The 26,752-nt window shown below is 40.1% G+C and overlaps 1 protein-coding gene across 2 annotated transcripts in view; it reads left to right on the forward strand.

Moving 5' to 3' along the window:
- The window catches only part of RCAN1 (regulator of calcineurin 1), a 70,483-nt gene extending 47,620 nt beyond the window's left edge, over positions 1-22,863 (forward strand). Inside the window, exons 1-4 of one of the 2 annotated variants that reach the window (XM_024197065.3) lie at positions 11,951-12,305; positions 14,985-15,158; positions 19,231-19,390; positions 22,465-22,863. In XM_024197065.3, coding sequence (XP_024052833.1) covers positions 12,219-12,305; positions 14,985-15,158; positions 19,231-19,390; positions 22,465-22,637 — 594 coding nt within the window. In that variant the 5' untranslated portion in view covers positions 11,951-12,218 and the 3' untranslated portion in view covers positions 22,638-22,863. Of the gene's footprint in view, positions 1-11,950; positions 12,306-14,984; positions 15,159-19,230; positions 19,391-22,464 lie in introns of those variants that run through there. The other variant, XM_024197064.3, reaches the window with a different exon arrangement.
- The last annotated feature ends 3,889 nt before the right edge of the window (positions 22,864-26,752 follow it).

Below are 26,752 nucleotides of genomic sequence, written 5' to 3' on the forward strand. Positions count from 1 at the left end.
CTCCCCCCCATTCAGTCTAGATTTCATATACCCCTCCTGTTTTCTTTAATAGCTTTCTGGGAAGTATTTTTATAAAGTGTAATTTAAAAACTACACATCAGAATAAATGAACAAACTACATTTTAAGTAATGTTGAGCCCAAATTGCCATGGAAGACATAGGACTCAAAACGCTGCACAACTCTTTTTTGGGGCTGCTATGTAAGCGGACGCCAGACAATGAAAGGTCTAGTTTGAAAATTCCTGTGTGCTATGGAGCTTCGCTTGACTGGGCTTGGTCTGTAATAGCATCAGAGGGTTTTGAGGAGTAAGGCAGGTTAGGTGTTGGGGTTTAGGTTTGACTATTAAATACACAGCAATATGGATCCACTGCCAATACTCTTCCCCTTTCACCACCTCGGGTTTCCACATAGCTGCTCTGCCTCCCTCTGTCATTCTGCACCCTTACTTTGGGAATTTTCATCAGCTCATGTGGTTATATCATCTTTATGCCAGGACTCTCTAACCTGCCTTTCCACTTCTTACCTCTCCGCTCCCTCCTCCATCCAGGTGCGTGCATGTCTGTACCTGTCTAAGATGTCTCCTAGATACCTCGCCACTAATTTAAACATTAACTTGGCCAACAGTGAACTACTGGGGGCCAGTTCTTTGTGAATTATCACAAAGATCATTTATAATTTTTATATCCCCTTTATGCCACTCCAGTAGCATGATGACGGCATATTTCTCTTGCCAGGATACAAGCCTAGCATAGGGATTTCCTCAGGTGATGTATACGTGACCCTACCCTTCTCACAAGCCCCTGGCATAGGAGTTGTACTGGGGAAGGGCTGGAGTGTTGCTGCACTCCAGCTGTGAGAAGTGTCAATATGAAGAAGTGTAAAGGTGCATGAAGCCACTTTCCTCCCTTCCCCCCATTTCTCCCCTTCCTCTTCCCCACCTACTCCTATTCCTCAGCCAAACAGAGCTCTGGTAAGATGGAGAATCAGTTCTATCTGGTCCAAATTTGAATTGTAAGCCCTTGGGGCAAGGAATATTGCTCCATTCTGAGTTCATGCAGCACTGTGCACAATAGGGCTCTAGATGCTACTGCGATACAGTACAGAATAATTAAACTATACAGAATGTATCTCTTTCTAAATAACTTTATAGCTGTTTACTCCTTACAAAACAAAGTATTCTTCATCTGCTATGTGCACAACCTCACTCAAATTTCTGATGGACCACTTTTTGGCTTTAGTTACTGTTTTATACTGCGTGCCCCCTTTTTTCTTTCTAATATTTAATTTGCCTTAAATACCCATAATTTTGTCTATAACTTTTCCCCAGACCTGATGTTCAAACTAATACCCTCTAAAACTCTCTTTTCAAGCGGCTTTCATTTTTTTCCTAGGTACAGTAGTGGGAAGAATACCTGATGCTTCCTGTATTCCACAGCACAGTAATAAATTCACCCTGAGGCTTTACATGTATTTTTATGTATGGTGTATATCTCTAGGAAAAAACATTACTTATTACTTATTTCTATTCTTCTTATATGTAGTCTTGCAGATACTTTTATCTCCACTGAAACTGTTTTTCAGATCTTTATTTCTTATTTAACAAGAATTTCCTTATTAATGCTATTTTATGGTAAAAATTCTTACCCTCTTTAAATGTGCTACTAAAACTAAATAGATGGGTTTGTTGCTTTTTTTTTTTTTTTAATTAATTTCTCTTGGGATATTTTCCCCTCTACCACAGAGGAGGAGAGTTGATTCTAAAGAGGCCTACAAATCCAGCAATTACTTTTCCCATTACCAGCCTCTTAAATTTCCTCATAGTGGCAGTACTCATTGTTTCAAGACAAAAGTGTTATGATCTCATTTTTTTAAAGAAAAAAACACAGAATCGTCCTTTAGTGTCACTGGATTTTCTTTCCCAAGTATTTCTATCATTTTGTTCTGGCTACATGCTTCCCTGTAGGCTGTTTCCTTTATTTAAAAAGGTGTTGTATCTCTGGGAAAATGCTTCTATAATTCCCTTATGACTCACTTATGACCCCAGAAGAACAAAACCCATTGTATAATTTACTACATAGGCCTTGTGGCTTCACAATTTCCTCCATTTAAACACACACGCAGCTTTTGCTGTCATTAATACTGTGGTAAATATTAATCAATTGATATTTAAATACTTTTTTAAAGGTCAGTTTCCAGGCTGAAATAAATGTATAAAATATGGGAAATGTAATAAATCTTCTAAGGAAAAAGCATGTTTGATTGGCTCGCCTGTGTTAAAATAGTTTCAGTATATCCCTAATTCCTCCATGAATTATCTAATTCTTTTTTGAACCCAGTTAGTTATCCTTTTGGCCTTCACAATATCCCCTGGCAATGATGTTGACCGTGCATTGTGTGAAAAAGTACTTCCTTATGTTTGTTTTTAAACATTCTGCCTATTAATGTCATTGGGTGACCTCTGGGTTTTGGTATGTTAAGGGGCAAATGACCCCTTCCTATTAATTTTTCTCTACACCGTTCATGATTTTATAGATCGCTATCATTTCACCCCCTTAGTTGTTTCTTTTCTAAGCTGTACAATCCTAGTCTCTTTAATATCTCCTTGTCTGGAAGCTGTTCTATACGCCTAATAATTTTTGTTGCCCTTTTGTGCACATTCTCCACTAATATATCTTTTTTGAGTTGGGGCAACCAGAACTGCATGCAGTATTCAAGGTATGGGTTTATATAGTGGCATTATGATATTTTCTGTTTCATTATCTATCCCTTTCCTAATAGTTCCTTACATTGTTAGCTTTTTTGACTGCTGCTGCATATTGAATGGATGTTTTCAGAGAATTATCCACGATGACTCCAATATCTTTCTTGAGTGGTAACAGCTAATTTAGACCCCATCATATTGTATGTATAGTTGGGATTATGTTTTCCAATGTGCATTACTTTGCACTTACCAACATTGAATTTCATCTGCCATTTTGTTGCCTAATTGTGTGAGATACCTTTTGTAGCTCTTCACAGTCAGCTTTGGACTTAACTATCTTGAGTAATTTTGTATGTCAGCAAATTTTGTCACTTCACTGTTCACTCCCCTGTCCAGATCATTTATGAATACGTTGTACAGCATGGGTCCCAGTATAGATCCTTGGGGGACCTTGCTTTTTACCTTTTTTTGTCATGGAAAATCGATCATTTAGACCTACCCTTTGTTTCCTTTCTTTTAACCAGTTACTGATCCATGAGAGGACCTTCCCTCATATCCATGACTGCATAATTTGCTTAAGAACATTTGGTGAATGACCTTGTCAACAGCTTTCTGAAAGTCTCTAAGTACTCTATATCAACTGGATCACTGTTGTCCACATGTTTATTGACTCAAAGAATTCTAGTAAATCCGTGAAACATGATTTCCCTTTACAAAAGCTGTGTTGACTCTTCCACAATATATCGTGTTTATCTATGTATCTCTGATAATTTTGTTTACTATAGTTTGAGCAAATTTGCCTGCTACTGAAGTTAGGCTTACCAGCCTGTAATTACCAGAATTGCCACTGGAGCCTTTTTTAAAAATAGGCACTATATTAGTTATTCTCCAGTCATCTGGTACAGAGGTTGATTTAAGCTATAGGTTACGTTCCAATTTCATATTTGAATTTCTTCAGAACTCTTAGGTGAATACCACCTGGTCCTAGTGTCTTATTACTGTTTAATTTATTGATTTGCTTCAAAGCCTCCTATTGACACCTCAATATGGGACTGTTCCTCAGATCTGTCACCTCAGGTGTGGAAATCTCCCTCATATCCTCTTCAGTGCAATGCAAAGAATTCATTTAGCTTCTTTACAATTGCTGATACAGGCTCTAACAGGGCTACCACTCTGAAACTTGTCTTCCTTGAGTGCTACTTTAGCACCTTGATTGCCCAGTGACTATACTGACTGTTTGGCAGATTTCCTGCTTCTGATGCACTTGAAAAAAAAATTCTGTTTAGTGTTTCTGTCCTTAGCTAATTGCTCTTCAAATTCTTTTTTGGCCTGCCTAATATACATTTACACTTGACTTGCCAGAGTTTATGCTCCTTTCTATTTTTCTCACTAGGATTTGACTTCCAATTTTTAAAGGATGCCTTTTTGCCTCTAACCACCTTTTACTCTGCTGTTTAGCCATGATGGTGTTTTTGGTGTCTTATTAATTATTTTTTTATTTGGGATATACTTTGTTTTATCCTCTATTATGGTGTTAATTGAGAACAACTGCAAAACCACTGCTTAACTTCTTTCATGTATGGTTTTGCATGGCACTGCAGGGACTTACTTAAAATAGCTGCAGGAGTGCTGTATATTTGCATGGCTACATAAGAAGATGCATCCACTTTGCACTGTTTTCCTTGCTGGATGAGAAAGATCAAGGCTGTCAGGTGCCCACAAACAGTCTGTCAGGCATAATTTATCTGCCAATTGTTTTTGTGTCATGGGAAGTCCCATTAGACTTGCCAAAAGAGGCATTAAAAAACAAAAACATCCAGATTAAAAAACTAAAAAAAAAACCAAAACCCAAAACATCTGACTCTTAAAATTATTGCAGAATCATCCTCTTTATATGCATATCTCCTGTTTCTCTATCATGTTACTTTTTTTAAGCCTCATGTACTGCTAACTGCCAACATAGACTCTTTCACTATATGGGAGGCAAGGAAGTTCTGATCCCTGTCCCTACTACTCTTTTGTGGATCAGCCAGCTGACAAAGATGTAAAGACAGTAGCCTCTTGTTAAATTAGTTTCTCTCCTTACAAGAAAGTTTCTTGCTCCCACTGACTGGAAAATTAGAGATGCTCAAAGAGGTTTCTTGTATGTCCCTTGTATGACTAAAATGTTGATAATTTGGTTCGAGTGTTCAGGGCAACCATTTACACAGGTACAGAGTAAAGAGTGTTTTGGCTGACTCTGTCTAACTTGAGTTTGCCTCTTTTTTTCTTTCCTTGAGTAATTTCTTCAGTTCTTTTTTCAGAGTGTGCCTTAAAAATAACCTCTCATCCAGAGTGCAAAACAGGAATGAGGCTGTCTTTCACATCCTGTTCTTTAGAATGCCTTTCACACACTTATGCATTCCTGTTCCTTTATTGGGATCTGGGTAAGAGGTTGACTTCAATTTTCACACATGCGCAAAAAATATACTTTCCTGATACCAGACATGTATAGATAATCTTGTTTCCCTGACTTTGAAAAACAAAACCTATCAATGCTATTAGGAAATTTCATTCCAGAATACTCCAGGGTAGTGTTTAACCTTTATTATCTTAAACTTTATTTAGTACATAAAAACATGAATGGAAACAGTACATAGACACAGAAAATCAACAACTGTATAATAAGGTGGGAGTGTTTGGGTTATGAACCTTTTGAGGTTTGGTGTAAACATTCACCAAGTGTAAGAAGGCATCAGCTGGATTATGAAATTCTGGTTTTGTTGCTTGTAGGACAAACGTTTCTTTAACAGCATTGTCAATTCTGTAACTTCTGATATTACATAGGTTTTCCTCCTTGGTTTCCCAGTCAGTGATAGCATAGGTGTCAACTAAAAAAAGTGATGTTTGTGGCTTTCCTCTTTTTTTGTGCCCCCTTCTGCATGTTTGTCTTGCATGTGTCCCCTGGAATTCCTGATATCCTTTTATACACCATTTGTGGCTTTGTGTCTCCTTATTCCCCTTCATGTTCCCACTATTCCACTTGTCCATTCATATTTCCACTGTCCACTTGTCACCTATCTGTGACCCATCATCTCTCTCCCCCAACCCTCCAAAAAAACCCTGCTGCTTGGGCTTCCACTCAGGTCTGCTTTTCTGTCCTGAAACTGCTACCAACTAAGCATCGTGGAGGAGGAGTAGCTGGAGGGTACAAGAATAGGGGACTGCAGTCTCCAGCCAGCCTCTTCTCTACTCTCACAGCAACTTAATGGCAGAAATCAGCGTCTAGAAACTTGGGCTTTATCAGTCACAATCCCTGAGGCTTTGGCTGGAAATGAAAACATTAAGAAAGCAGAGCTGCCATGATTCTCTTATCCCGTGTGCTATTTCTGTGTTTGATAGCCCTGTTGCATGTTCAGCAGGTTCCTCTTGCATCCAGCTGGAGTGTAAGGTTGCCAACAGTCTAATCACACAAACCCAAACACCCCTGCCATGCCCCTTCCCTGAGGCCCCACCCCAGCCACGCCCTTCTTCGAGGCCCTGTCCTGCTCACTCCACCCCCACTTCCTCCATTACTCACTCTCTCTCACTCACTTTCACGTTGCTGGGGCAGGGGGTTGGGATGTGGGTGGGGGTGCTGGCTCTGGGCTGGGGCCAAGGGGTTCAGAGTGTGGGAGAGGGCTCCAGGCTGCGCCTGGGACAGGGTGTTGGGGTGCAGGATGGTGTAGGCGGGGTGCAAGTTCTGGGAGGGAGTTTGGGTGCTAGAGGGGACTCAGGGCTGGGGGAGGGGGTTGGAGTGCAGGAGGGGGCATGGGGTGTGGGCTCCAGGAGGGGGCTCAGGGCTGGGACAGAGGGTTGGGGTGAAGGAAGGGGTGTAGGCTCTGGGAAGGAGTTTGGGTGCAGGAGGGGGCTCAGGGTTGGGGTGTGGGTGAGGGGTGCAGGCTCCGGCCAGGCAGCTTACCTCACACTGCTCCCGGAAGCAGCCAGCATGTCCCTGTGGCCCCTGAGGGGGTAGGGGGGTCCAGGTGCTGCCCCTGCCTGCAGGCACCGCCCCGCATCTCCCATTGGCCACAGTTCCCGGCCAATGGGAGCTGCAGAGTCAGCGCTCGGGGCTGCTTCCGGGAGCGGTGCGAGGCCAGGGCAGGCAGGGAACCTGCCTTAGCCCCGCTGCGCCACCAGACTTTTAGTGGCCTAACATCTCCCTGTGAGGCTTCAGTAGTGTCCAGGAGATAGAGCCCAATTCTGGGAGACTCCCGGCGAAACTGGGAAGGTTGGCAACCCTACTGGAGTGTCTTTACGTGGGTGCTGCCATTTCCCCTTCAGCCACAAAAGTCTGCTGTGGCACCTCGATTTAGGCAGGCAGGGTCCCTCTCTGCTTCCCCTTTCTTCTCCCCCTGCTGGTGCACCAGGCCAACATGGCGGCAAAGCATCAAATTGTGCATGTCCCTAGTAGTCAAGAGTGGGGAAGAAGGAAAGGTGATATTGCAATAGAGCAGCCAGAGACAGATTCTGTGAAATCCTACATTTTTTCAGTTTTTCTTTCATGATGTGTCATTTGTGTGGCGATATCAAATGCTATAAAACAACATTGCCACCGAGTAAACTTTGTCACACACTTCAGGAAGTTGTAATAGTTATTTTGTTGTAACTTCTGATTGCTTCTAAAATAGATATTCAGTTCTTCAAGGCAGAGTACTGCTTTAATTACTAATGCTTTATTAGATAAAACAGAATAGTTGACAGTATACATTTATTTTCTTGTATAAAGACACAGCAAGTTATTTTGATTAAAAGAAACACAGTCTACATGCTCTGAGATATTCTGTTAAAAATAAGATATGTTATAATACACTATCTTATTTTTAACAGACTATCTCAGAGCATGTAGACTGTTTCTTTTAATCAAAATACAGCACCAGTGGGTTAGACTCTGTTTTAAACTAATCTCTTGCCAAACTTCACTTTTCAGATTGAAGCCAAAACAGTTTGTTCTCTGACTGATGCATTATATGTGAAGTTTTGGAGCAGGACTGGTTTTTGTTTGTTTGTTTGGTTATTTTTTTTGGGGGGGGGGCAGAGTTAACTCCTTGGGGCTTAAGTGGTGATGTAACCTTAACTGAGGTGCAAGGATAATATAGAGCACAACATAAACTGGTTTCTCCCCATACCTATGTGTCTTTGCTGTTTTAAAAAAAAAAAAAAAAAAAAAGTACCATACATGCATTCAGGAAGCAGGATGTTCTGTTTTAAGTGCAAGGAGTACAGTATAAGGAATCAATCCTGTGGAATGCTAAACACTTTCATGGAACATTGATGATTTTGTTGACTTGTATTACAATAACCCAGAAGCCTCAGTCAGGTTTTGAGCCTCAAAAGTAATCTCCAGAATGTGGGTGACTGTGCCATCAGGAAGAAACATGAAGTCATCCTGTTTGGGCCATAGTGACAGGAAGAGGAGCATTAGCACAGGAAGACTGATAGGTTTTTTTTTTATGCCTCATTTCCCATAGAACTAAGTTCTCCTTAGTTCCATTACCTCTTATGGAAACTGCTTTTGTGAGAAAATGCCGTGTGTGTTTTCCATAGCAAATTAAGGTCCAATCCTGTTTCCATTAAAGTCCCAAGAGGAATGCTACACATTGACATCAGTGGGAGCAGGATTAGGCCCTAAAACTATGTACAGTAACTCCTCACTTAGTCGTCCCAGTTAACGTTGTTTCGTTGTTACGTTGCTGATCAATTAGAGAACATGCTCGTTTAAAGTTGTGCAATGCTCCCTTATAACGTTTGGCAGCCGCCTGCTTTGTCCACTGTGTGCAGGAAGAGCAGCCCGATGGAGCTAGCTGGTTGGGGCTTGGAACCAGGGTGGACCGGCAGCCCCCCTATTCCCCGCTCCCCTAAGTTCCCTGTGCAGCAGCCGCCCAGCAGGCTATCAATTGTCGGGCAGCTCAGCTTCTCCCTCCCCCTACTGCTGTGTGCTGCTCCTGCCCTCTGCCTTGGAGCTGCTCCCAGGAGACTCCTGCTTGCTGTGCAGGGGGCGGAGGGGATGAGGGGTGCTAATGTCAGGGTGTCTCCTTCCCCCCACTCCTGTACCCCCATCTCCTGTACCTTATCTCCACAGGGGGGGACACTACAGGGCTCAGGACTGAGGGAGTTTGCTGGCAGCAGCTGCTGTCTCAATTTGCTAATCTACTTAAAAAGGCAATGTACTTAGAGTGGGGTCAGCATACTTAAAGGGGCAATGCAAGTCTCTCTCAGGGCTTGTCTATACTTACGCGGTAGTTCGGCGGCTGGCAATCGAACTTCCGGGTTCGATTTATCGCGTCTTGTCTGGACGCGATCAATCGAACCCAGAAGTGCTCGCCGTCGACTCCGGTAATCCTGCTCGGAGAGAGCAGTACGCGGAGTCGACGGGGGAGCCTGCCTGCCACGTCTGGACCGCGGTAAGTTCGAACTAAGGTACGTCGACTTCAGCTACGTTATTCACATAGCTGAAGTTGCGTACCTTAGTTCGAATTGGAGGGTTAGTGTAGACCAGGCCTCACACAGAGTGTGTGTCTCTGTCTCTGTCTGCCATGCTGTCTCTCCTCCCTCCGTTCGTGCTGCCTTGTAGAGTGTGAGGCTACATTAACAACAATGTGTTAACCCTTGAGTGCTGAGCTGACTGCTAGTTCATCATTTAGCAGTAAGGCATTCCCTGGGAAATATCCCACCCTCTTCCACCCACTGACTTCACTACCTCAACCAAGCTTCACAATCATCATTGCTGTGTACAGTATTAAATTGTTTGTTTAAAACTTATACTGTGTGTGTGTGTATGTGTGTGTATAATATAAAATATAGTCTTTTGTCTAGTGAAAAAAATTTCCCTGGAACCTAATTTCCCCCCGCCCATTTACATTAATTCTTATGGAGAAATTGGATTCGCTTAATATTGTTTCGCTTAAAGTCGCATTTTTCAGGAACATATCTACAACGTTAAGCGAGGAGTTACTGCATCTAGAATGGTTGTTACACGGTCAAAATCTTGTCTCTTAGTTGACCCCCCACATTCAAATACAACATCATGCTTTGGGCAGACTACTAGTAATACGCTTACTATACCATGAAGGTGACGTTCAGGAAAAAACGGCTTCTGAGTAGAAATAAACTGAATATAGAACTCTGCAACAAGAACTAGAATAAATTGACTAAGTATGTGGTCAGTTAATGCTGTGATATCACAGTTGTGATTTAAGTTGACTTGTTCAGTTCATTGCTGAAAGCTGGATTTCTGGGTGTATCAGTATAGAGAAATTTTTAAATTAGTCTTCCACTTTTGAAGTAAGTGGGGTTTGGGATATATATGTATATTCAAAGAGGTATTCTTGCTTTTAGAGTTCTTAAAATACTTTTGTTCACTCCATATGATGAAAATGGCAGGCATTACTGGCAAAGAAAATGCTGACATTAATATTTTTATATAACCAGCATTTCTGATCTTCATTGAAAGTCCGGTTTATAGTCTGGTTGGTGGCAGGCTCCCTACGTGGCTCTGCGTGCAGGGGTGACCTAGAGAAATTGGAGGATTGGGCTAAAAGAAATCTGAGGTTTGACAAGTGCAGAGTCCTGCACTTAGGACGAAAGAATCCCATGCACTGCTACAGGCTGGGGCACCGACTGGCTAAGCGGCAGTTCTGCAGAAAAGGACCTGGGGATTACAGAGGACGAGAAGCTGGATATGAGTCAACAGTGTGCCCTTGTTGCCAAGAAGGGTAACGGCGTAATGGGCTGCATTAGTAGGAGCATTGCCAGCAGATTGAGGGAAGTGATTATTTCCCTCTATTCGGCACCGGTGAGGCCACTTCTGGAGTATTGCGTCGAATTTTGGGCCCCCCACTATAGAAAGGATGTGGACGAATTGGAGAGAGTCCAGCGGACGGCAACGAAAACTATTAGGGGGCTGGGGCACATGATTTACGAGGAGAGGCTGAGGGAACTGGGCTTATTAGTCTGCAGAAGAGGGGGGGGGGGATTTGATAGCAGCCTTCAACTACCTGAAGGGGGGTTTCAAAGAGGATGGAGCTAGGCTGTTCTCAGGTGAACTCAGTGTAACTTGTGCTTTTGAAAATTCCACCTTTAAGTGCCTATATATGGGCTTGAGAGCCTAATTTTAGGCTCATAGTTTTGAAAACTTCGGCCTGTGTACAAAATAGTTTACAGTAATTTAATGTATTGAAAGTGTAAACTTTTTAAACGGTGAAGCAATTTTGTTTTGAAGTGACAAAGATTTTGTACACAAATATTAAGAACTTTTAGCCTCTGGTGCTGCGAATACTTATGCACATACTTAACTAAGCAGATGAGTAGTCCCACTGAAGTCAAAGGGACTCTTCATTTGAGTAAAGTTACATGCTGGTTTTAGTCCTTGTCCTACAAACTCTTAATTGTCCTTGTTTTGTTTTTTGCCTGTAGCTGCTTTGTAAAATTCAAATAAGATACCTTAACTGTAGTAGAATTTATACTAAAATAAACTAACTAAAAAAAGCATTTGTAATTTTGTTCATTAGATTAAAATTTATAGTTGCAATAGCACAGATTTTCAAATTAGCTTTACAAAGGCTCCATCTGATCTGATATAAATATTTTAAATTAGTGACTTAAATAGCCTTGATTTAAATCTCTCCATCTTGCTCTATTCCCTGGAAACTTTCTCCAAACAACACTCTGAATTCATTGAACAGGGGATATAAGTGTAGGCTTTACAGTTTTACAGCAATGAGAATCAGGGTTTTGTATTAAAATCCTAGTAGTAAACTACTAATTGAGCTCTTGTATGATTTCATATTACAGGGCCTTGAGACCATAAGAGAATCAAATAAAGTGGAAGCAGGAAATTTCTCCATAAAGTTTAATTGGAAAAAGTATTTCAAAATGAATTTCCACTATAAAATATTTCATTGGAAAAAATATTTTTCAAAATAGATTTCCTCTAATCCCCAACTTAAAACTTCTTGTACGTTTTCGGAAAGTACAAGGACTAAATTTACTGAGGGATTTGTTTTCTGGTTTCCAAAGTCTTGAAATTTCCCTGCTGGCTAATAACTGCTTATTACTGTAGACATTGGTCCTTTAGCAGTAACATTTTCCATCTTAAGATGGGTTGGCCCATTCAAGTGAAGAGCATGTTGTCTGAGTGCTGAATGGAATTACTACCAATGGAAACTATGCTGCAAGAGGAGTTGATAAAGCAGCTGCTGTGCAAACCTCAGCTGTTTTTTCCATCTTCCAAAGCAAAGTTAATTAGCATAGGAAAGCTGACTAATGTGCTGATGTCACCTCTTTCCAGTAGACGCTTACATTTTGTCCCTGCCTGCCTTAAAGCATGCAGGACTTTGTTCAGGAATTTGCTGTCACTTACGGGATGCACTGAAAGCTTTTTTGAGGGGGTTGGACTTTTTTCCTTTATAAACACAGTCTGCAGAACCAACAGCTTCCTTAAAAGTAATTGCCTTGGATTTGTGTTGAACTGCTAACGTTGCTTTAGTGAAGCACAAAATGCATTTTAGGAACCTTAACTACAGTTTTGGTTCCCTAATTGCCTATGTGGCAGACAGCGATGTCTTCAATCAAATTGAAATGAGGGTAAGGCTTTTTTAAAGTTGTTTTAGTTCTGTGAACTTCTTAAATACTGAAGGATAGGTGCTGTTCTAAAATAGTTGAAAAATATTGTGCTGTTTAAAACATTAAACAGATAATGCTTAAGAAGTAGGGAAGAACTATTTCAGAGTTAACAGGTTGTAGTCTGCAAATGTGTATTTCATGTATTATGTTTCAGTCTTAAATTCCATGTGATACATTAAGATCTTTATCTTCTGCTTTTTCAAATACTTGTAGTCTGTCCATAAAAATACTGTGTATATATGCATGTGTATGTGAGTATGAGTTGAAAAAATGTCATTTGAAGGCATTTTCAGTAATGTTCAGATTTAAAATGTTGCTAATAGGATCATTTATATTAGAATATATGAAGATGTTTAAATTACATAGTTGGTGTAGCACTGTAATCGTTAAGATTGGTGATACTGCTGTAGTGTTGGAATGCTACATAATACAATCACTCCAGTTATATAACTGATGAGAATGAAGGAATAACAAACACATAAATGTTGGACTTACAGCAGAGAATTATTGATTAGCTGTCTTAAGACACCTGTCAGGCACAAAACAATTGGATTTTATTAGTAGACACTGATGCTAACATCTGATTTCATCTGGAAGTTGGATCTGTGAGGTGAGTATTTTATAATACTACAGACTTTTCTTTTTGGCTAACATAAAATTGAAGATACTATACATTTCATTAATCATGCAGAAGGTCTCCAAAGGTTTAGTGGTGCATATGAATTCTGAATTATAGACCAAACTGTTTTTCTGAATAGATATGAATGAGATATTGGTGCACCAAGTAGTGTAATATAGAAAAAAGATAAATACAGGCTTAGATTTCAGAAATACAAAGCAGCTTTCTTTCCAGTGTAGAAGGCTAACAATAACAAGTAATTCCTGTGCTAAGGGTTCTATTCTTGAGAATTGTATTAAAACTACTTGGAGTTTACATACAACTTGCTTTTATTAGAACACTAAGTGTAGCCCAACAAGAGACAGGACAGTTTTGAGTTAACATGCATTCATGAAATATTTGGCTTTTGTCTAATAAATATTTGCTACTTAGAGTCTTGGGATAGCAGTAGCAAGTTGTTGTGAGTTAGAACCACACTTAGCTTAAATAAAAACTATAACCAAAGGTTTATATAAGAGAATAATGAAATTAAGTGTTCAAGAAAACAATTTATTACGCTATTTTTTTATACCCTTCTATGTAGTCTTATCCAAAACTCAGTGATTAGACTGAATGCAGTTGAAAGATGAACGTGAAGTCAGAACATTCTGATCAGTAAGATTCTGTGAATTAGTAACATACAAAATGTCAATACATAAAACATAACTTACTACTAAGGGCTGTACATAGCGAGTCATTGTGCTTAAAATAAATCTGAAACAGCAAGCATGCCAGCCATAGACTCATTTTTCCCTTCCCTTCCCCTCAGCACCCTGAAGTAAAAATGGAAACATTCTTCATAAATAATGTAAAAATAGCTGAGTTCGGTTTGGATAGCTGCCCCATGTGCTCTAAAAGCTCAAACATTAGTGAGGGCTTGGCTACACTAGGGACTTCACAGCGCTGTATGTACTCCACCTCTCCGAGGGGAATAGCTTGCAGTGCTGCGAGCGTGCAGCGCTGCAGGCACTGATTACACTGGCGCTTTACAGCGCTGTACTCGCTGCGCTCAGGGAGGTGTTTTTTCACACCCCTGAGTGCAGCAAGTTGCAGCGCTGTAAAGCACCAGTGTAGCCAAGGCCTTACACAAATCGTCAGTGAAGACTGCCAACTTTTGATGGACTTACTCTTGTACTGTCATCCAGATAGGATGGCTAAGGCATTGGGCCAACAGCGATAAAAGTACAAGGTTTCGGAGTCAGAAGGGCTGGGTTCTGTTCCCACTCTGCAACAAATGTACTGTTTTAACCTTGGGCAAGGCCCTCACCTCTGTTTCCATGTCTGCGTAATTAGAACAATACTTTCTTTACTAAAGGAGTTGAGTCTTCATTTGTAAAGGTCTTTGAGATCCATAGATGGAGGGTGTAATAGAATTACTGTGTGTCATTATAACTGAAGTTTCCTTAAGCACACTTCGTTTCCCTAAATTAAAAACAAGTACAAAAAATAGTTTTCATATGTCATAACATTACTGAGGTGTCTGGTTACCTTAAAAACAAGCACATTTTAGTACAGCACAATATTCAGTTTTCATGTCTACTGAACAGGAGTTTTACTTGAGTAAGGACTTCTGACCTTCACTTTACTTTGCCTGCTTTTTATAGATATTTCTGTATAAACTAAACTAAGCAATTAAAACTCCATGATTTTCATCACTTGTGAATAGACCTTTTTTTGCATGCCACAAAATTGAGACAGAAGTCAGTAGACATGCAACATATTTAACTTTTTTGTAATCTTTTCTTCTACCTTGAAGGCAGTATTATTTCAGCAAGAAAAAAGCAGCTGCTATGTTGTAAATAAATGATGATTGGTTTATTTTGAATGGCTTACTGTATTCTCTACTAAAATATTTTAGCATGCCACTATTAACCATCATAATCACCAGTTGTCCTTGAGGGAGTGAGAATAAATTACAAGAAAAAAGGGATGTGGCATGTACATGGCTTGTTTTGTAAAAAAAAAATATTTTTTTTTTTCAGGCCAAATTTGAATCTCTCTTTAGAACATATGACAAAGATATCACCTTTCAGTATTTTAAGAGCTTCAAAAGAGTACGAATAAACTTCAGCAACCCTTTATCAGCAGCAGATGCTAGAATCCAGCTACATAAAACAGAATTTCTTGGAAAAGAAATAAAACTGTATTTTGCTCAGGTATGTTTTACCAAGCATTTCTGTATAAATGTAATCATTTTGCCATTGAGTTTTATGCTGTTGTAGTACATAATTTTTTTAAAGATCCGTGAAAATTTGTAACATTCATTAGTGACCAAATCGATTGTCTGGGTACACCGCAAGAAGGACAGGAGACACTCGTTATGGATTTTAATTAGGCCGCAACTTTATTATATAGATGTCTGGGACTACCTGGCAGATAAAGTGTACAGTGCGGCCAAATATCTGCTTATTCAAATCAATTCTCTGGGGCTTCCACCAGCCCCCCCTTTGTTTCCATCCAGGTCCCCCAGCCGACCCATGGCTTGGACCTTACCATCCACCACCCTTGTAATAGGGTTAAGGTGGGCTATGAGAATGGGGCCGGGGTTGGCTCCCTGCCGTACCAACCAGAGGAGTCCCCAACCCCCTCCCCCGTTCTGTTCCTTTATCCATTACCTCCTTTTAAGTCCTTTACCATGGCATTTATCTGGTCACTGGCTGCCTTCCCTATGGAGTACCTGCACTGACCATCCACCCAACCTTACAAAATAAGTTGTGACATATGGCCTGCCACCTTCTCTTCTCACTAGAAGAGGTCCTCCCTCACACCCGCTGTGGGGAAGGCAAAAAAAACACTCCACCGAAGCCAATTCTGGTGGTGCGGGAAAAATTCCTTCCCAGCCCCCCTTTAAAAGGAGCAACTAGCGTAATGCCCACAGCAGGTCCTAACCCAGCCTGCCATTCACCTCCACTAGGAGAGGGAGGGTGGGTGCTGGCTTCCTTGCTGCATGGAACAAAGAGACATGCCCCACCCAGGTTTCATACCTTTATGTCCTTCAGATCTCACATTCCTGGGGGGGAGGAGAGGGAGTCATTGCTGTAAAAAGGGGCTCGGTGGTCAGCTTTGCAGCAGTTTCTGACCTCCTTCCTCCCCCCCCCCCCCCCCCCCCCCCCCATAAAGCAGAGTTGTCCTTCCTGGGTAAGCCCCAGACAAACTCTGCCCCACCTTAGTTTTGGTGCAGTCATTGGAGAAACATCAGGTAGGTCCCTCCAAACTTAGGAGTGTTTGGAGGCTAATGGATATGTTAGGTTTCTGCCTGGTTGTGTATTGTCTCCCCTTTATCCCAAGACAGGGCAAACATCTAGTACTCAACACTGTGTCATACCAAGAGCTGGTTGCGTAAACAAGGGGAGGAGTATATTTTGTAAAATTTCAAACAACTTTTGGGAATATTCAAAACACTTGATTTTATTGAATATAAAAACTTTTTTCTCTCACTACTTTAATTTTTTTCCACTGAAAGAGGGGAGTGTTCATCTCTTCCTAGCTTCTTCTTTTTCATAATGTTCTGAAATTTTTCATCAATTTCAATCAAAATGAAATATTGTTGCAAAAACTTCCATTTTATTGGAAATACTTTTTCTGTTGAAAATTTTTTGACACTTTTCAGCCAGCTTTAATTGAAAATCTAGTAACCCCAGAACTCCTAATGAGACACTTAAAGATATCCAGGGTCATTTTTATAGCTTCTTCTGTGTCCAAGCAAGCTTATATTGGTGTCAGTAATGACAAAAAAGGTAAATTTTTAATTTCAGATTATTAAACATAAAACAAAGATGGTTTTAAAAAACAAAATAACTGTAAGATTTCACTGGAGTGGGCGGGGGAATATGTCACTGAAAGCATGTCTACTCTTTGCCAAATTGTTAGCAACACTTCCTAGATATTCTGCATCGCTACAGTGCAGCTATAGAAGATTCTGTGGCAGCTTCAAATACATTTATTCAATGGAATGGAAGGCTTTATTGAATTAAATCCCAATAACTAGTACAGTAAAAGCTGTATTATCTGGCCCTGTACCAGCTGGAAAGCTCTATAAACCAGCATTTCTGATCTTGATAGAAAGTCCGGTTTATAGTCCGGTTGGTGCCAGACCGTCAGGCTCCCTACCTGGCTCCATGTGGCTCCCTGGAAGCGGCGACATGTCCCGGCTGTTCCTAGGTGGAGAACTGCCACAAGGGGTTTGGAGTGCGAGAGTAGGGGATGGGGCGCGGGAGGGAGTGCGGGGCACGGGCTCTGGGAGGGAGTTGGGTGCAGGATCCGGGGGGGCGCTTACCTCGGGAGGCTCTTCCAAGCAGCGACCTGTCCCGGCTACTCCTAGGCGGAGGCCCAGCAGACAGCTCTGCGCGCTGCCCCCGCCCTGTCCACTGGCTCCACAGCTCCCATTGGCTGGGAACCAGTGGGAACCCGCACCCAAACTCCCTCTTTCTTAACCAGCATTTTTCACTTACCGGCACCCCACATTACCCCAACATGCCAGATTTAAAAAGTTTTTACTGTACTAGTATTGTGTCCTTTGTGTTAATTAGTTTAGTTTGAGGTGTTTAATATATACATTAATATTTTTAAAGATGCTACAGGGATTTGTACTGACAACATAGTTGGCAGCTTGAGTAGTGACAGTTATAGCTTTGGCACCTGGGGGAAGGTGTGGGAATTATGTTGGATAAATGCGTTAGCTGGAGGTTTCTGCCAAAATGATAAGCAACTAAATAGAGAGACAAGGTGGATGAAGTAATATCTTATTGGACCAAAGCTTTTTGAGCTATGGCTTATTACATGTAACCCACTAAGTCCTCTTTTTTTGTCCTATGACTGCAAAGGTGTTAGCTGGCCTCTCTACCTTGAATGGTCCCTTAGAATAGAATATGTGCTAACAACTTATGCTAAACAATCTGTTCCACCTTGCATTTAGCTGTGATACTTGGAGTACCTTTCCCAGACCTGAAGAAGAGCTATGTATGGCTCGAAAGCTTGTCTCTTTCACCAACATAAGTTGGTCCAATAAAAGATATTACCTCACCCACCTTATCTTTAATATCCTGGGACCCAACTACACTACATAAAGCAACTAAATAGTAAATGATATTGGGGAATTAACTTGTAATATTAGATAAGGTAATCATTTGATAAGTTAACTCCCCTTTGAGATGACCAATTTGTTTGGCTATGCACAAACTCTTACACATACCTGCATAGTTTACACTTGGTTAATGTTTGGTGCTCTTTGCAATCATAACAGTTAGAAATGTAATTTTTCTTCAGTCAAAGCTTACATTCTTGAGCACAGTTCTTGTAGCATGGAGTGGGTTCTCAGCAAACCTGATGTCTGTGGAGTTGTAAAGAAAACACTGCTCTGATTGTTATACAGAGATGCAAATAACACTGGCTTGGAAGTTAAATCTTGTCCATTCTCAAAAATAGCCCTGATTCAGCAGACATGGTCTGGGGAGCTGCATTGGCAGTGATTTCTAAATATAGTCAAGGATGTGCAGGGGTCTGTACCAGTATATACAGCTACACTGATTTCTGGTCAATACTTTCTAAAACCTGTATGGTTGCACTGGTTGGTGCAAACCCCTGCATACTCTTATTTACACTTATAGGTGCACTGGTGGAAACCCATATGGGTGGTCAGTGGGTCACTGATTGCTGGATTCCTGAGTGTAGGAAAGACCAAGGAGATCTCTAACTGTACCTCAGTTCTGAAAATGTGTGCACTTTCGGTTGCTATCATTAGGCACCCCTTTTAAAACTTTAATGGGAAAATCAATCTGAGTGTCCCTTTCATCTTTGTATCCTTTGTGTTTGTTTCAAATGTCCTTAGGGACAATCCTGAAGGAGCCAGTTTATTTATATACCTTCTGGAATTTTCACCTCTTGTGGTAATAAGTTTCAACACCATTTATCATTAGACCTTACAGCCCCTGTTTAATTTCCCTCTATTTTGGTCTTTTAGGAGCAGATTTTTCTCTGATGAAATAACTATATATTAAAACAAAAACGGAAAAAAAAAGCAGATGTGCACATTTCCCTGCATGTTTTGTCAGCATTGTCAGCATGGTGGTTTTTAATTTTGTATGTCTGATATGTTATCACACATGGTTACATACTGCCACCTTCAGTGCTTGTTGTAGTACGATATCTGTTCAAACTTTAAATTCTATGTAAATGACTGATTAATGGAAAGTTAAAAGTAATAGTTAATCGTTTGTTTTATTCTCCCAGACTTTGCACATTGGAAGCTCGCGTTTGGCTCCACCAAAACCAGACAAACAGTTTTTGATTTCACCTCCAGCCTCTCCTCCTGTTGGCTGGAAACAAGTAGAAGATGCTACACCAGTCATTAACTATGACCTTCTCTATGCTATCTCCAAGCTAGGGCCAGGTAAGAAGGATATTGAGCTTAAAGTTTTAATACTTGTGTTTGAGTAAAAAATGACTTGGAATACTAGTAATAATTCAAAAAGCTTTCCCTCCCAAGATATCTGTTCATTATCAATTAAATTACTAACTATAGAAAACACTCTGAAGTTTTTTTATGTCAAGGATTGTTTTCTGAAATCACTTTTTTTGTATCAAAAAGATAAAAATTTCCATAGGAATATCCTTGCCAGAACAAAACATTCTTGCTGAGCCATACAGCATGAATTGCATTACAACTTGCTAATCTCATGAAGGTCATGACCTTACATAATGCATACTACTCATTTTTCTAAATGTTTTAATTAGGTTTGACCAGCCAATAGTTTTAGCAAAGCTACTTACTTTTTTTATGCCAAGATTTAAAATAAAATTGTAACTCTAACATACGTTTCCCCAGAAATAAAATGAAACTTGTAAAATATTTATATTTTAACTACACCTCTACCCCGATATAACGCTGTCCTCGGGAGCCAAAAAATCTTACCGTGTTATAGGTGAAACCGCGTTACATTGAACTTGCTTTGATCCGCAAGAGCGTGCAGCCCCGCCCCCCTTCCTCCTCCCCCCGGAGCACTGCTTTACCGCGTTCTATCCGAATTCATATTATATCGGGTCGCGTTATATCGGGGTAGAGGTGTATATAACTACTACTTTTTCTTAAACACTATTGCTGCTGTTCAACCATCTGACAGTAAATTAATAATTTACATATCTTTAGCTACTTTCATCAGAGGATTTGCAGACGTTGCACATATTAAGTCTCACACCACTGTGGTGATGTTGTGTTGTATTCATTTGATAGAGGGTTTTTTGAAATCAGAGAGGATAAGTGACTTATTATACAGTGATTCAGTGGCAGAGGGGAATAGAGGAAGCTCTAAGGGTACGTCTATACTTACTTCCTGGTCCGGATGTAAGCGATCGATCTTCTGGGATCGATCCCGGAAGTGCTTGCCGTCAACGCCGGTACTCCAGCTCAGCGAGAGGAGTACGCGGCATCGACGGGGGAGCCTGCCTGCAGCGTCTGGACCCGCGGTAAGTTCGGACTAAGGTACTTCGAATTCAGCTATGTTATTAACGTAGCTGAATTTGCGTACCTTAGTCCGAAGTGGGGGGTTAGTGTGGACCAGGCCTAAGAGCCTGGCTCCCATTTATCTGCAGAGCTGGAGACAGAATCCCTTCTTTGTTCTGTGGGAGCTCTCATCAGTTCTCTGTAGAACTGTTTGGGAAAAACTGTGCAAGGGACACCTTACAGACTATCCAGGCTGGCTTGCTCTTTGGTTCCCTAAAATAGCTGATGTCTCAAGCACCACAATTTGCATGGTGATGCAACAGCTAAGATACTGAGGTCTTAAAAGCATGAGGATAAAACATACCAAATTGAGTGGAACAGAAGAAAAAGTGACCGATGGAACACATTTAGAAATATGAGTGCTGGTTTCTTTCCCCTACCTCCCTCTCCTACCGAAAAGGTATTTGAAAATAATAAATTGTAGAGTTGTTTCTGATGGACACTGTCAAATGACTAATCAATGGACATAACAAAATTATAACACAACATATCTAAATGTTGTAAAATCCCTTCTAGCCAATTCTGTTATTACACAGGAATCCCAGGGCAGAATTCAGCCCTTTAGGTTTTGCTGATCAAAACCATATCTAACTTCATTAACTTCTGCCAGTGGAAGCCTTGGAAAAAATCTGCTTCTGTGATTTTAAATCTTCATTGTATGGAGATGGACAGTTTTCCTAAATGGTCAGATTTGATCATACTGTTAAAATTTTGCAGATGAGACAAACCTGGTAGAGCTGCAAACACTTTGGAGACTAGAGCTAAAATTCAAAGGGATCTTGATAAATTGGAGAATTGGGTTATGAACAACAAAATGAAATTCAACGAAGACAGATGTAAGGTGCTATACTTCGGGAAGAAAAACCATATGCACAAATATAGAACGGGGGATAACTGGCTTGGCAGCAGCACTGCTGAGAAGATCTGGTAGTTGTGTTGGATCACAACCTTAACATGAGTGAACAATGCACTGTTGTTGCAAAAAAAGCAAATGCAATTTTGAGTTGCAGTAACAGAGGTGTAGCATGCAAGTCGCAGGAGGTGATAGTACCGCTCTACTTGGTGCTGGTTAGTCTTCAGCTGGAGCTGTGTGTCCAGTTTTGGTCACTGCTGTATAGAAAGGATATAGAGAAACTGGAAAGGATCCAGAGGCAAGCGACAAAGATAATCAAAGGGATGGAATGCAAGCCATATGAGCAAAGGCTGAAGGAACTGGGTATGTTTAGTTTGGAAAAGCTGCCATAAAAAAGAAGGAGAAAAGATGTCTCTTTTGCCATAGAGGGTAGGACAAGAGGCAATGGGTTCAAACTGCAGCATAGAAGATTTTGATTAAACCTCAGGAAATACTTCCTGACTGTAAGAACAGTAGGACAATGGAACAAACTACTTAATGAAAATTCCTTCACTGGAGGTTTTCAAAAGGAGGCTGGATAGCCATCTGTCTTGGATGGTTTAGACACAACAAATCCTGCATATTGGCAGGGGGTTAGAGTAGATGACCCTTGCAGTCCCTTCTAAACCTCTCGTTCTGATTCGATGATACACTAAAAAAGGCTTGATTGTCAAAGATGGGTGTATAAAATTTGAATGCTGAGAAACCACAACTGCATGCGCAAATGGATATCATTTGTGCACACAAGTGGCTAGCTACGACACATGACTGACTGTGAATACCCATACATTCATATGAACACATGTAGTCGTATGTGCAGTTGTATGTGCAAAGTAACTGAGCATCAGTCTTTGAAAATGGAGCCTAAAACGTTTGGTGTTGGTTTTGCTACAATCTGTGAAAGTTTTGCTGCCAAAGTTGACCTGCTGGACTTTAGCTTCAGACTGCCTTGTCAGTAGTATACTATTTGCAAGCTCTTATTTGTTTTTCTTTAAATTTAGACTATATGTTCTGTGCTTACTGTGTAGAATGGAGCCTTTTTGACCAGTTTTGCTAATGTTCTAACTTTCAGGAGAAAAATATGAACTCCATGCTGCAACTGACACTACTCCCAGTGTTGTTGTCCACGTATGTGAGAGTGACCAGGAAAATGAAGTGGAGGAGGAAGAGGAAGGCACGAAGAAACCCAAACCGAAAATTATTCAGACAAGAAGGCCGGAGTATACTCCTACTCATTTAAGTTGAAGTGATTCTAACTTTCAAGGGTTTCAAGTAGACGTATACAAGAAAAATGCTTACTATGGAAGTGTCAGGTCACAATTTTGGTGGCAGTGGCTGCAGCAGTAGTAGGAGAAATTCCAATGTAATGTTACTCAGAAAAACACCGGAAGTTTCCTCATTGTTTTTAATGCTGCACATTGGTTAATATGTATGGAACCTAAAATCAACTTCCAGGTCAGAGTTAAGGTGATCAGAAAAAGGCATTTTGAGAAAGAATTGATATGCTGAAGATACCTTTTTAAGGAATCCTAGGCTGCTTCATTATAAAACAGATGGGGAAAGCTTTCTTTGATCTATCTCACATGATATGCCTCTAATTCATAGGCTAAACATATGTGAAGTACATGTGATACTGAGAGGGTTTAAAGATATGGGAATTGTAAACATTTTTCTTATGTTAGGTTGTTTTGTGCATGTGTATTACTGATGTTCAAAAATAACTTTGCATTATTTTCTATATAGTTTCTCACTTCACGCTTTTTGAAATCTGGGAAGTTGTCTTCAATGCTTATCTCTCAGCATCCTGGGTCTCTTACTGTATGTATGTTTTATTGGTACTCAGTTTCCAGTGGACATACAATTTGTGTAGCACCTTATTTTGGTGCAATATAATTTGTGCTTTTAAAATTTTAATCTGTTATTAAATGCTTATGTGGGGTTTTGTCTAACAAAGTTATGGAAAAAATTGTGCAATAGGAAAATTGTTCAAGTAAGTGGATTTTAAATTATTTAAACTTTAAGTTATACGTTTTTAAGTAATACTGGTTCAATTATTTTGATTTTCTCCTTTTGAAAAACAAAATTCTTAAACATGTAAATAAAGCTAGTACTGTATCTTCACAGCAATGTACAGTTTTCAGTGAGAAGTATGGCAGTGGAAGAAAACCTGAGCTGTATTACTCTTTACATTAACTTGTACATTTTAGCTGGTGCAGTTACACATTTTAACAGTGATTCAACACACATGATGTGAAATAGATGACAGATGTGTGGTATATTTGAGAGGGATGGAGTGCCTTTTCCCCATTAATTTGTGATGGGATTGTTATACTAGCTGAACGCTTGTATTTTTTCTAATAGCTGTGTCTGTCCAATAAGTATGTATTCTCTTTTGGCTTTGTTTCCAAAACAGGCTGGCATTTAGAAATGCTTCGTACCAAGTAATAATGCATGCTTTACCAGTTCAGGTGATGGCTTGCTGTGGGAACAGACAAGCTTTCATTCTGTTTGGTTTGGGTACTGTTTTAAGGACAGTGGTGAATGATGTACAAGCTTTCTGTCATGTTTACATAACAAACAAATACATGCTATACCAGTTCAAGTGTTTCCAAGAATCTGCTTTTAAAATGGAGATTCTAACTTTGGAAAATTTTAATACTTTTTAAAAATACACTAATATATTGACAAAATATACTGTTGGGGGAGGACATGTTTCTCTTTTAGAAGGAGAGTTATTTTGGGGGTTCAGACATGTCTTTATTTCTAAAAACCTTGATCCTCTTTTTGAAGTCAGTGAGAACTTTGCCATTCGCTTCATTAGTAGTAGGACTAGGCTCGGGATGAGCATTGTAGCTGTTGTTGCATTAAAATGATATGCATTATTATGTGCCATTTGTAGTTAATGTTGACTTGGAGGCCCAACATAATACACTTTGGGGTAGAAATAGAACAAATATTATAAAGAATACAATACTGTATGTACTGATGAATTTGTACAATCATTCCAACTGATAATACAGTATAGACTCCACACTACTAAAAGCCTACCATTGTGCTGACCAAGACACACAATGTTATTGTGACCAAAGAGAACAGAAACCTGTTAAACCTCAGTAATAGTCTGAAGTTGTAGGGCCTTATTCTGATGGATTAGACTTACAGTACGTATGCATGCACACAGACTGATGCAGACTTTTGGTTCCTATCTGTGACACACAGAGAGAGAGATACGCTCTCCCCGTGTGTGTTATGCTATTTGATACAAAGTTTGCAGGTGTAGAATGTCACCCAGCATAGCTTTAGGTCAGGCTGTGTTTTACTGCTGATTTCATATAGTGTATAAATACAGGGGCACATGAGCTACTTTTGTGTTACTGAAGTGTAAACAGCAGACTGCAATGCATGACATTCTTTGTCCTTTTTATATTTTAAGTGCAGGATACAATGACCAAACTAGAGAAACATCAAAGTATACAAATGTCTCTAGTATAGCTTTCTAAGGCTTCTCATGTAGCCCAAGACACTGCTGCTAGATTTGATGCAGATGTTTTATATTTGCCCTTCATTCAACACAAAATCTTTGGCCTAATTTCTGTAGCATTCTCCTCCACCTCCTCTTCTGCTACCAGCATAGACCCTGGACACTAGGTGCTGTTACTGTTGCCTCTATGGGACTGCCAAGATGCATCACTTATCTTCAATAGAAAAGAGAATGTAAAACAAACAGTGACATGATTTTGAATGTTAGTACACATTGAGACATTCTGCATGATGGAGGTTGAAGGTAGTCATTCAGAATCAGAACTATGAATGATTTGGGCTGGCTGCAGTGTCTGCCACTCCCAACTGTATTTGTGAACACGGATTGCTGGACGGTAACTGCCCATCTTGCTGTCTGGCCCCAGGTTGTGTATCCTGGCCTAGGTCTGTTCTCTTAGCACCAGTGTGGTGTATGGATCACTCTGTTTCTGTATGAAAATAACAGCTGTTATGTTAAGACAAACTGGTATTTTATAAGATTGTATAGTATGGGACATTTTAAATTAAAGTATTTGGATTGTCTACTTATAAATGTCATGGTGTTGTTTATGCATGAAGCAATAATTAAAGATTTTGGTGTAAAAATGCTTAAACTTCAAGCATCCAAAAATATACTTATGTCAGGATAAGGACTTTGTCCCAGCTTACTTGGTACGCTCACATCCTTGCCAGCCAAATTTAATTTTATTAATTACCGGGGGGGAGAGGGGAGAATCCAGTTTGATAGTCTTTTACAACATTGTTTAATCTCTTTAAAAACTGATTTTATTACATTTTTCATAGTGTCAACATTTGAATAGTTTCATGTACTTAGCCAGCAAGCCTAGTCGTTAATGTTACGAGGCATGCAAAATGCATTAAAGGGCCACCTCTTAACCCAGGGCAAGAATTCTTTTATTGTAAAATAAAGATGTGGAGAAAGGAGTTGTTGATGTCAGTGTTAGTCAGTCTTTTACATTGCCTTCTGCATAGAAATTCTGATGTATCAGCATCTTACAATTGGCATTATTTATATTTATTGTGTGTAGCAACGTTCTGCCTCTAATACAGACAAGCATCTCTAGTTGAATTCAATGGAAGCCACTTATACACATCTGAGGAAATAATTTGGCTCTTGATCAGAAAGTACAACTCAAACTACAGGATTAATTGGACCAGTCTGCTTTAACTCGCACACCTCCTTAAGCTGGTTCACTTTTTAGAAAAAAATACATGGAAACTGCTGTGTTTGGCTAATTCCACTCTGTTTTGCTTATTGTCGGTTTTATAAGAGTCCCGCCCACTGTTATGAAACTCCAGAAAAATGAAAATGATATTCTGCCATTCAAGAAATCACATGCATATAAGAATGGTTACCACTGTGTGTTCATTCTAATGAAATTGGTACAGATGGGCTGTGTACGGTGCCTTAAGTGTTAACAGAATACGGCCCTTACTCATAGTCAAGACGAGTCCAAAAATGCACAGGGCAAAAATTATTTTTAAGCAGGCTGTTATTTCTAGCCATCAAGAAGTACTTAACTATTTTGGGTTCTAATTCCTTAGGCTGGCATTGTCAAAGAAGCCTGAAGAAGTAAGGTGCCTAACTACCAATGAATTTCTCATGTCCTTTAAAAATCCCAGCTACAATACTTGCCTGCATAGATAAACTATACTCTGCATTGTGCTAGAAGCAATGTCTTAGCAAAGCAAGTTCTGTTAAAGTTGAAGCTCTCGATCTATAATTTGTTTGTATTCCAGCTGCACCTAGGAGTCCCCAAATAATCAGAATAATAAAGTAATGGGTAGAATGCTACTTTATCCATGCAGAACTGAATTTC

Source organism: Terrapene carolina, unplaced genomic scaffold, assembly GCF_002925995.2.
Source record: "Terrapene carolina triunguis isolate 2854851 unplaced genomic scaffold, T_m_triunguis-2.0 Scaffold31, whole genome shotgun sequence".
Classification (NCBI taxonomy): Eukaryota; Metazoa; Chordata; order Testudines; family Emydidae; genus Terrapene; species Terrapene triunguis.